This window comes from Mobula hypostoma, chromosome 5, assembly GCF_963921235.1.
Source record: "Mobula hypostoma chromosome 5, sMobHyp1.1, whole genome shotgun sequence".
NCBI classification, from domain to species: Eukaryota; Metazoa; Chordata; class Chondrichthyes; order Myliobatiformes; family Myliobatidae; genus Mobula; species Mobula hypostoma.
This window is the reverse complement of record NC_086101.1, coordinates 22464568-22476745: the sequence shown is the minus strand read 5'-3', so window position 1 is coordinate 22476745 and position 12178 is coordinate 22464568. Positions and strand designations below refer to the sequence as shown.

General features: G+C 39.3%; 1 protein-coding gene across 4 annotated transcripts in view; it reads right to left on the bottom strand.

The window, feature by feature from the left end:
- Positions 1 to 12178, bottom strand: part of LOC134346678 (uncharacterized) — a 213327-nt gene that overhangs the window by 14218 nt on the left and 186931 nt on the right. For all 4 annotated transcript variants that reach the window (XM_063048178.1, XM_063048179.1, XM_063048176.1 and 1 more), the window contains 2 exons: positions 9361 to 9453; positions 6748 to 6843 (listed from right to left, as the gene is read on the bottom strand). In XM_063048178.1, the coding sequence (XP_062904248.1) occupies positions 6748 to 6843; positions 9361 to 9453 (189 nt within the window). The remainder of the gene's footprint in view (positions 1 to 6747; positions 6844 to 9360; positions 9454 to 12178) is intronic.

Below are 12178 nucleotides of genomic sequence, written 5' to 3'. Positions count from 1 at the left end.
CCTTAGCTGGGAGTGGTTTGTAATGCCGTTGACGAAAGTCTGCTCTTCGTGTTATCAATGTTTAGCTACAGACTTGGTTAACTTATTTAGATCTGTTGCTGTTTGCTTTAACAGTTAATGTAGTTCTGAATTTAACACATATATACTTACTTATTTTTCTTTGATTTGTAAGTCTTTAATATTAGTTGTAGTATATATTAGTTGATGGGATTCATCTTTTTTTTAAAATACATGGCTGCGTATATTAAATGGATTTAAGATGGCCGTCGTTAATCCGGTCTTAACTACTGTTAGCCATAATATGAAAATATTTGGAAGTTGTTTAATTCTTTATGTATTCTTTGTTATGTCTTTTTTGTGGTGGTGAATTTTACTTTGTGAATGGAGCTGCCAACTGGAGACAGGGGTTAAGGGTCAATAGATTAGCATGTTGTTCGCCTACTAGACTATTTCTGGGCTTTCGGGGGAGGTGGGTGGGTCTATTAGGTTAGTTTTTACACGACTGGGCAGTCCTGAGGGGTTTTTCTCTGTCAATCAGCTTGCTTCTCTTTCTGATCGAGTCAAGCTTTGTCCTTTCTTCCGATTTAGGCTGCGCCTGCGCGTTAGATTACTTTATAAAATTTTTAAATTAAGTTTTAAATATGGATCTTAATAAAATCAATACAATATCTTGGAATTTAAATGGTATGAACCAACCTATTAAACACGGAAAGATTTTTAAGAAATTAAAAACACTTCATGCAGATATTATTTCTGCGGAGGAGACACATATCTGTAGACAAGATGAAAAATCGCTTTTTTAAATTTTGGAAAGGACTCTTATTTCATTCTTTATCAGTAAACAAAATAAGCGGGGTATCTATTTTTATTAATTCTAAAATCCCTTTTGTTCATTTTAATACTGTTACCGATTTAATTGGAAGATATTTAATTCTTACTGGTTTGTTGTGTGGTCAAAAGGTGGCTTTGGTATGTGTATACGCATCTAATACAGACAACCCTGAATTTTTAAGAAGCTATTTTCTGTATTGCCGAATTTAAATGAATATAAGTTGATTATGGGCAGTGACTTTAACTGCTGTCTTAACCCATTGATTGACAGATCGTCCACCAATCCGTCACTTCCTAATAAAGCTGCGTCTTGTATTAATTCTTTTTTATTAGAATACGGTCTGGTCGATATTCGGAGATTTAAATTTCCTAAAGAAAAAGATTTTTCGTTTTTTTCACATGTATACCATAAATATTCAAGAATTGATTATTTTTTCTTGGATACACGATTGGTGTCCTCTGTTGTTGAGTGTGCCTATGATGTGATTGCGTTGTCAGATCATGTACCTATGAAACTAACTGTGGAACTCTTTGATAATATTCACATACCTCAGCGGAGATTTAATATTTCATTGTTGCAAGATTCAACTTTTGTAAATTTTATTAAAGAACAAATTTCTCTACTTTTGAATTGAATACAACTGAGGGAATGTCAAATTTGGTTATTTGGGATACAATGAAATCTTTTCTTAGGGGACAGATAATTTCATATTCAGTAGGTTCAAGAAGGAAAACTAAGGCCGAACTTTTGCTGATCACTAATAGGATTAAAGAAATAGATAAACTCTACTCAGTAACGCCGAGTGAAGATCTCCTTAAGGACAGGGTGGAACTCCAAGCACAACATGATTTGCTTTTGACTTTTCCCATTGAACAGCAACTTTTTAAATCCAAAAGCCAATTTTATATACATGGAGACAAATCAGGCAAATTATTAACTGGACAGTTAAAAGCAAGTATGGCTGGAAGACAGATCCTGAAAATATGAAGACCTGATAGAACTGTAACGGTAGATCCTTATGAAATTAATAAGATATTTATGGATTTCTACTCTAACCTTTGTGAGTCTGAATTTTCAGATAATATTACTTTTATGAATAGTTTCTTGCAAAAAGTGAATATACCTAAAATCTCTACTCAAGATATGAATACATTAGGTGCACCTATTAAACAAGAGGAAATAGCAAGGGCTGTATCCTCTCTCCAATCAGCTAAGGCTCTGGGACCGGATGGATATACAGTGGAATTTTAAAGACTTTTACTGATATACTTAAACCTCATTTATATCAAAGTTTCACTGACTCTATATCTTTTGGGACTCTCCCAAACACTTTCTATGAAGCTTCAATCTCTTTAATTCCTAAAAAAGATAAAGATTTGTCTGAATGCGCCTCTTATAGACCAGTTTCTGTATTGAACGTGAATTTTAAAATTCTCTCTAAGATTTTGGCTAATAGACTTGAGAATATTTTACCTACTGTTATTTCCAATGACCAAACTGGATTTATTAAAAACAGATATTCACATTTTAATATTCGAAGATTATTAAATATGATTCACTCTTCTCCATCTGAAGAATCTGAATGTGTTGTTTCTCTTGATTCAGAGAAAGTTTTTGATAGGGTGGAGTGGTCTTACTTGTTTGAGATTTTGGAAAGATTTAATCTTGGCCCAGGATTTATTTCTGGATTAAATTGATATATCATGCTCCTATGACTGCTGTTATAACTAACAATCAAAAAGCTCCCTATTTTAGATAATATAGGGGTATTCGACAGGGATGCCCTTTTAGCCCTTTATTATTTAACTTGGCTTTAGATCCCCTTGCTATTGTCCTTAGAGATTCTAACACTGTTCAAGGTATTAAGAGAGGGGACAAAATACACAAGGTTTCATTATATGCAGATGATCTGTTAGTTAATATTTCAGATCCTAGGAAATCTATTCCTTCTATGTTATCTATATTTTCTAAATTCAGTAGTTTTTCTGGGTATAAATTAAATTTACACAAACATGAGTTATTTCCTATTAATAATTACTCAGATCCAAATCATCAAATACCTTTTAGTATTGCTAAAATTTACTTTACCTATCTTGGTATTAAAATTACTAAAGATATGAAGGATCTCTATACATACAATTTTTTCCATTAATTGGCTACACCAAACAAATGTTTTCTAAATGGTCGCCTATGACATTATCATTAATAGGTCCAAATAATGCTATTAAAATGATAGTTTTACCGAAATTTTTATATATCAGGCAGTTCCTTCTTTTGTTCCTAAAAAGTTCTTCGACAGAATAGATTCTAAAACTTTATCTTATATTTAGAACAATAGAAATCCTAGATTGAGTAAACCCTTATTGCAGAAACTAAGAAAAGGATGGTGGTATGGCTTTGTCTAACTTTAGAATGCACTATAGGGCAATTAATATTCGATATATTACTTTTTGGATTCACTATTCAAATATTGTCCTTCGTGGTTGGATCTAGAGGTAAACTCGGTGAAAGGATTCTCTTTGGCCTCTTTACTGGGAGTTTCACTTCCCTTTTTTGTTTTTTAAGATTAGCAGACAAGAATTTAATCCCGTTATTAAACATACATTAAGAATTTGGTTTCAGTTTTGTAGATTTTTTGAGTTAAATAATTTTATTCTTTCCAGTAATATCTATCTCAATTATTTTTTAAATTTTGGATAAGGCCTTTTTAATTTGGAAAACCAAGGGAATAATAACTTTTTCAGATTTGTTTTGTAGGGGACTGTTTAATGTCTTTTTCTCAGTTAGTGGATAAATATGATTTATCAAATGTACACTTTTTTAGATATTTACAAATTAGGAATTTTTTACATGGTTTGTTACCAAATTACCCTCCTGCTTATCCACCTAATACGACAGATGTTTTCTTCCAGTTTAAACCTTTTCAAAAAGGGTTGATAGCTATAATCTATAAACGGTTATTGTGTTCACGAATGATATCTAATGATAAAATTAAACGCATTTGGGAATCGGAATTTCAAGAGTTATTTTCAGATAATCAATGGAGTAAAATTTTTCATTCGGTTAACAACTCATCTATTTGTGCCCGTCATTCCTTGATACATTTCAAGGTAGTGTACCGGGCTCATATGTCAAAGGATAAACTAGTGCGTATTTTCTCCAATATTAATCCTATTTGTAACAGATGTAATACTGAGCTGGCCACTTTAACTCATATGTATTGGTCTTGTATAAAGCTAGATAACTTTTAGAGAGATGTTTTTAAAACACTATCAAAAGTTTTGGATCTGGATCTACAACCTAATTTGCTTACGGCAATTTTTGGGATTATCCCATCGGAAGCAGGAAATATTCAGATTAATATTCACTGATAGCCTTTTCGACCTTGCTGGATAGGAGAGCCATTTTATTGAAGTGGAAGGTTTCTGATCCACCTACGGTCTTTTATTGGCTCTCCTCCATTATGTCCTGTTTAAGTTTAGAGAAAATAAGAAGTCAGACATTTGATACATCCTTTAAATTTGAGCAAATATGGCGCCCTTTTATCCAATATTTTCATTTAATTTGATTTATTACTCTTTCAATCTTTTTTTCAAAGTTTTACATTTGATCAGAAAGGCTTTCTTTCTTTTTTGATCGTATCCTCAAAATGGACTGCCCAGTCCTTTTTTTGTGTTTTTTTTAGTGCAGTGGGTTTTTTTCTTTTCATTTAAAACTCAATGTTTTTTCCTTTCTCTTCATAAACTGGTCAGAGCAGAATTGTTATTTTCATTTTTTAAATTATATATTTTATGCTAGTTGAACAATATCTATGATTTTGACAATGGTTTATATTGTTACTGATACATACATATTTGAACTAATTCTCCTCTGGATTGTACTTATGCTTTTTTTAAAAAATCACTAAAAAGATTAATAAAAAAAGACAGAAAGACACTTGGTAGTGTGGAGGATCAGAGGGATCTTGGGGTCTGAGTCCACAGGACACTCAAAGCTGCTACGCAGGTTGACTCTGTGGTTAAGACTCTGTGAAGGCGTACGGTGTATTGGCCTTCTTCAATCGTGGAATTGAATTTATGAGCCGAGAGGTAATGTTGCAGCTATATAGGACCCTGGTCATACCTCACTTGGAGTACTGTGCTCAATTCTGGTTGCCTCACTACAGGAAGGATGTGGAAACCATAGAAAGGGTGCAGAGGAGATTTACAAAGATGTTGCCTGGATTGGGGAGCATGCCTTATGAGAATAGGTTGAGTGAACTCGGCCTTTTCTCCTTGGAACGATGGAGGATGAGAGGTGACCTGATAGAGGTGTACAAGATAATGAGAGGCATTGATTGTGTGGATAGTCAGAGGCTTTTTCCCAGGGCTGAAATGGCTAGCACGAGAGGGCGTAGTTTTAAGGTTCTTGGAAGTAGGTACAGAGGAGATGTCAGGGGTACGTCTTTTCTTACACAGAGAATGGTGAGTGTGTGGAATGGGCTGCCAGCGGTGGTGGTGGAAGCGGAAACGATAGGGTCTTTTAAGAAATTCCTGGATGGATACATGGAGCTTAGAAAAATAGAGGGCTATGGGTAAGCCTAGGTAGTTCTAAGTTAAGTGCATGTTCAGCACAGCTTTGTGGGCCGAAGGGTCTGTATTGTACGGTAGGTTTTCTATGTTTCTATGTTTCTTCCACATTCCACTCTCTTCTCCTATCATATTCCTTCTCCAGCCCTTTGCCTTTTCTACCCAGCACCTCCCAGCATCGTCCTTCATCCCCCTCCTGCACCCACCTGGCTTCACATTTTAGCTTCGAGCTTGTTCTCCTTCCCCTTCCCCCTTCCTTTTTCTGGTTCTTCCCCCTTCTTTCCAGTCCTGATTAAAGGTCTCAGCCTGAGACATCGACTGTTTATTAATTTTCATAGTTGTTGCCTGGCCTGCTGAGTTCCTCCAGCATTTTGTGTGTCTTGCTATGAACTTGGAATCCTCAGTCTCTCTGTTGAACATTTCTACCATGTACTGCAGATATCCAAGTCCTATTTCAACTCTACAAAATGGATGACCTTGTACTTGTCAGAATTAAGTTCCATTTGCTAATGCTCTACCCAGCTTTCTATCTGACCCATATCCTATTACAGACTTGGACAACTTTCCTCACCATCTACAACACCACCAATTCTCGTTCATCTGTAAACTTACTAATCATACCTCCTAAACTCACAACTAAGTCGTTAATATATATCACAAAGTGCAGAAGTCCTACAACCATTCACTACTGTACATGAGTAGGTGCAGACTTCAAATCAGAAAAAAAACATTCTTCCAACACAACCTCTGCCTTCTGTCATCAAGCTGATTTTGGATCCATTTAGTTGGATTACCTTGGAACCCAGGTGTTTCAGCCTTCTGGATCAGCCTCTCATGTGTGACCATGTCAAATGCTTTACGAAAGTCCACATGGAGAACATCTTTCACATTGCCTCCAGCAATCTTCTTTGCCATCTCCTCAGATTAGAGAGATACGGTTTTCCTGACTCTGGGCCTTACTGACAATCCCTAATCACATCCTGATCTCTCCAATTATACACAACTCCCATAATTTAAATTTTCTCCAATAATTTCCACGCAGGCACAGATAGAAATCACTCAAACTCAATTCAAAGTTCTGGACTTCCACAATCCAGCAGGAGTCCCAAACCCCATCAGCTCACCTACTAAGAGATCCCAGCACCTCTGTGCAGAACCTCCAACAGAGTCCAGCAAAATCTGAGCCAGAACTGTTCCCGACTGACAGCAGCCAGCCAGGACAGATTTGATAATGTGCTGGAGAATTTCCCTTAACTGCTCCCTTTAGAAGCTTAAGTGGTGGTGAGATCAGGGAAAGTTTTCACAGTGATTGAGTTCTTTAGAAAATATTTTGTTTTTGATACTTACTGCAAACCGGAAAGAATCTGGATAATGCTATCACAAATGTGATTGCTGATACAGTCAATATGATCCAGATTGGAATGTTGATCTTGCAGCTTTGATCTGAAATGTACAGAAGTGAACCCACTGAGTAAATTCACACTGATTCTCCACACCCAATCCCAGTTTAAAATACATTTAACACAGTCATACGTCCAACGGCATTTATGAGTCAAAGCAACAAGTTAATCAAAACAATGTAAATTTATTACCAAAATATATACTGCATATGTCACCATTTGCTAACTTAAGATTCACTTTCTTGCAGGAAATCAAAGTAGAACAGAGAAGTACAATAGAAACAATGAAAAACTACACACAAAGACAGACAAACAATCAAATCGAAAAGACTATTGAACGGTCTCGGCCAGAAATATCGACTGTACTCTATTCCATAGATGCTGCCTGGCCTGCTGAGTTCCTCCAGCATTTTGTGTGTGTTGCTTGGATTCCCAGCATCTGCAGACTTTCACTTGTTCATTCAGATGTATTTCATTTATTAAATGCAAACACAAAACTAAATCCTAGAAAGAGGTAAACATGTGAAACCTGTAATATTCTCCACACACCCAAGATCCAGGGTTATGTTGTCCATAACAGCTACACAGTCAGCACTAATTACACTGCAAAAGGCAAATGCTAACAATACCTTCTCTCTCCTTCACTTCTGATGTACCCCTGGGATTCCTTTTTGCTGTGGACTGTCACTTTAAGGCACAAGAGAGAACTGAGACAAACTTTTGGATTTCTGTTGAGAGAGAGAGGGGCATCGTCTGCCTTTCAGCTTGTGTTTACACTTTTACAAGGACAGTGACTACTGCTGTCAGCTTCTGGGTTGCCATGGAGAGAGAGAGAGAGGTGGAGTTATTTGATGGACAATCGATGTTATGGTGTCTCTGCAGCGTGTTTACTTTTTACAAGGACAGTTACAGACACAGAGAAACACGTGCTCAGAGTCAAGATGGATTCGGTTAATGAAAGACACCAGTGAGTCGGTCGCTGGTTTAAACTTTCAGTAACCCAAAAGGGGTGAGTTGAGATCGATCCTGAGTATTGATAAATGACTCTCACAAGCTTTCTGCAATTAGAGCAAGGTTGCAGGAAGAGGAGAGATAGGTTTGAAACAGAAGGAACCTAGTGACAAAGAGATCACTGTTTGGACTCTCTCTCTAAGTAGCCTGTAGGGGTGAGTTTGATTCCACTTGAATACGAAAGCGTGATTGTCACATAGTTAACCCACAGGAGAGGGTTCTCTGGGGAGGGGAGTACCTTTGTGAATACCACTTGTGTGTGACCCTTGTTAGGGTGTGGTAGTTCACTGAAGAAAGGCACCCCTGTGGCAAATCACTGTTGGAGTTATTTCATACGTCACGGAACTGGATAAGTGGCCATCACCGTTGTGTGTTTGGGGTTACCTTGTGTGGAAACTACCTGTGTGTGATAATCCTTGCCTGGGTTGGTAGTTTTACCACTTGAAGATGGTACCTCAGTGATAGACTACTGTTGGTGATAATCCATACGTGGATTCTGTTGGAGACACACGGTTTTGGACACTGGATGATCTTTGTTCTGCCCACAGAAAGGTGGGTTTTGGAGAATCGATCAGGAGAATCAATCAGTGGCTCTCACAGTGTGGAAAAGGTGTGACCGGTGGGGAGTTATTTTTGTGTCCAATCCTCGCCTGGGTTGATAATTCCACCACAGAAGAACAGTCCCCTTGTTGTGGTCACATTCGGTGACTTCTAAAGGATTTCAGAGGACAACAGGAAGAATCGATGGCATCAGCTTACTCGGACAACCACAAAACCTCTCTCTCTGCATCACCACTCAACTGAATACTGCGAACTGAACTGAACTTTACTCATCACCATAAGACTGTATCCATTTACCCCTAGGCTTGAAAAAGCTTGGTCTTTATATTTCCACACTTATATACATATAATCTTTGCTAACCTGTTTAATATATCTGAATTTATATTACTGTATTGCATAGTTACTAATAAATAGCATTAGTTAATAGCAATACCAGACTCCAAAGTGTTTTCCATTTCTGCTGGTTCTTTAACACACTAACTCACCTTCTCTCTCCTCCTCCAACCCTTATAGTCCTTCCCTCGCTCCTCATTCTCCATCAATCAGATAACCCTTTCCCCTTCTCTACCCTCTTTCTGTGATTTATTGCTCCCCTGTTACAATATCATTGGAAACTTGTTTGTGACTGTTTAAAATCCCATCACCGGACTCAACCTGATGAAAAGTCGCAGTCACAACAGATTTGCCACCATCAATTCTCCACTCTGGTCAGTAGTATGCTTTCAGTTCCATCAGGTTCACCTTTAGGAGTTTATCAAGCAGCTTCTGGAAGTCCGGACACACCCTGTATAACCTACAGTGTCTATATTGGGTCAAACCTCCAGCAGGTCTCCCAGTCCCCAGCTGTAGACTGTGGGGCTGAGGACTGCAGGTGCTGGTGTCCATATAAAGCAGTTCACAATGTGCTGACTGAGATACTCATTCCATTCCTGCACTCAGCACCATAGCTACCATTTTAATGTAATTTAAGAATATTTGTGCACATACCTTTAGACACAATCCAGCAAAGGAGGGCAATGAGGATGAAGACAAGAGCCACAATGTTACAAATATTCAGGCACCACCACCACTGCTTGTCTTCTAGAGTCCACAGGGAGAAATGAACAACAACATTAGAACTGTTTCAAACTGTTTCAAAACTGAAGTAACAGATCAACACAAACAGTTCTACATATGTTTCAGTGGACAAGTGTTCCAGATAACAGACATGGATTGGGATTGGTCAGGTTGGCTGTGATAATGAATGTCCTAAACATGAGACAATCCCACCAGGTTGGAAAAGGACCAGGTGTTAGAGCAATGCAGTGAGGGAGGTTCAGAGAGTTCACTCCACTGTCAGTGTGTGCAGATCCCAGTAGAGACTAAAGGCCTTGTGGTTAGTTCTAGAAATATACTGTAAAACCTGGGTATCCATTATCCTCAGGCCGTGAAGATGGAAATGGCAGGGAGACTGCAGTCTCTCTGTGTACGCACTGAGCCAATGACACAAGACCCCACTGTAAATAAGCTCAGTCGTATTATCCCAGTGATCAAGTGCTGCAATTGACATGGGCATGCCAGTCAGCCAATCAGGAAGGTGGAATTGGGAGAAGGTTCTGGAGAAAGCTGGGCGGAGAGAGATTTGTGACAGACACTGGTGGTGTTCTTTGTCTTTTGGCAGGAGATGGAGAGAGGAGAGGATCGGGAGAGGCAGCCGCAGGATTTGATCCGACGGGAAGGCGTGATTCAAAGGAGTCCGGGATGGGAAGTTCTACTGGAGATCAGTGATGAGGAGTTGGTGCCATTGGTAAGGGACACATCCAGAGTTTGAAAAATATGATCTCCAACACTGTGCACATTTCATGGAGAAGACCGTAGGGACATGAACTTGCTTGAGGTACTGGTGTACATTAATGATCTCATAGTGTTCGAGTCCACACTGGAGGAACACAAGACGAGACTACTGAAGGTGCTAGACCGCCTGAAAACTGAAGGGTTAAAACTGTCACTGGACAAATGCCAGTTCTGCAAGATGTCAGTCAATTACGTCAGGCACATAGTGTCTCAGGATGGAATAGCTATGTATCTGTCCAAGGTCGAGGCAGAGACTACATGGCCAAGGCCCAAGAATTTGAGAACTCTACATGCATTCCATGGATTCTGTGGGTACTACCAGAGATTTGTGAAGGATTACTCCAAAGTAAGCCAGCTTTTGAATCAGCTTCTGTGTGGTTACCCTCCCTTGGGAAATAAAGGGAGGAGAACGAAAGGAGAAGAAGGTAATGTTTATCTTGGAGCCTTTTGGAGAAAGATGGGATGTAAAATATGAAGAGACCTTTCAGCTGCTGAAAGAGTTGCTGACTAAAGCATCTGTGTTGAGCTTTGCAAACCCCCAGTTGCCATATGTCCTGCATACCAATGCCAACCCCGAGGGTTTAGGGGGTGTTCTGTATCAGGATCAGGGCAAAGGTTTGAGATCTGTTGTTTTCATCAGCTGGAGTCTGTCACCTCTGAACGAAACTATCCTATGCACAAATTGGGTTGTGGTGGATAAGTTAGATGACTATCTATATGGTGCCAAGTCGGAGGTGAGGGCAGACAACAATCCTGACCTTGGCGAAGCAGGATTCCACAGATCACCGTTGGTCAGCAGCATTCTCTGTTTATGATTTCAGCCTGAAATATCGGCTGGGAAGTCAGAACATTGATGTGGAGTCATGGCCCTGACGGTCACATGAGGTGCTGGAAATGGATGGAGTGTGGGAGAGTGTTCCTGCCTCTGGTGTTAAACCACTGTGCCAGCTTTCTACCACAGGGAAATGAGTAGCAAGGATCTGGCAGGATAGAGCTGTGGATCATTTGGGAGCTTGATACAAAGCAGTTGCCTGCCTTGAGTCCTGTGGAATTGGCAGTAGCCCAGTGAGTCAACCCTTGTATAGGTGTCACTTGGTCATCTGTTACAGAAGGGGATATGGCCCAAGCTGAAAAGATGAATCACTCTACCATACCCCTACTGATGAGGGAAAGGAACAAACTGGAGTTGAGGAACCAGGTTTTATATAAGGTCACGTCTCCTCCAGACAGGACTCAGCGTTCCTAGTTGGTTTTGCCTGAGAAGCATCAGAGGATTGTGTTGAAGTCACTTCATGATGATTCTGGTTACTTGGGGTTTGACAAGACTGTTGGCCAGAAAGGATGACAATCTAAAAATCATTTAGTTCAATGAATCAAGGACAGTGGAAGCAGACAGACTATTTATCTTTGTTTCTGCCGCATGCTTGGGGATGGAGGCTGCCATTTTGTGAAGACACTCTATTCTCCATTTTGTGAGTTTGACATGCTGGGCTTGATCAATGTTTTAAATAAGACACAATGATACTTCAGGTAATCTGCTGGACTGGAGATCATTTCCAAATAAGAAGCTATTTGTGAGATGTTCTTTGATTGGATACAACATGCAGGTTTCTGAATGTTGGCATTGATGCATGTCTGAAGTGATTCGAGCTCATTGCTGATTGAGAACAAAAAGCCATAAATTATCAACTGTCACTTGATGGGAAGAGGGAATAAACTGATGCTGGCTTGGAGCAGAGCCAATAACAAGGTGTTAAACAACAGACACATGACCTGTGGCCAATGACTCTGGAATGCGATATTTAAATTGATAAGGAATTGATATAAAAGTGGATGTTTTGTGTGTGCTGGTAGCGGTAACTTTGAAGAATAACCATCGCAGATACAAGCGTGAGCACCCCGCGTGAAACGCGAGGCGGGTGAGTCGGGACAATGAGGAACGCCTGGCCAGCGTAAGCTCCATTTCCTGGAT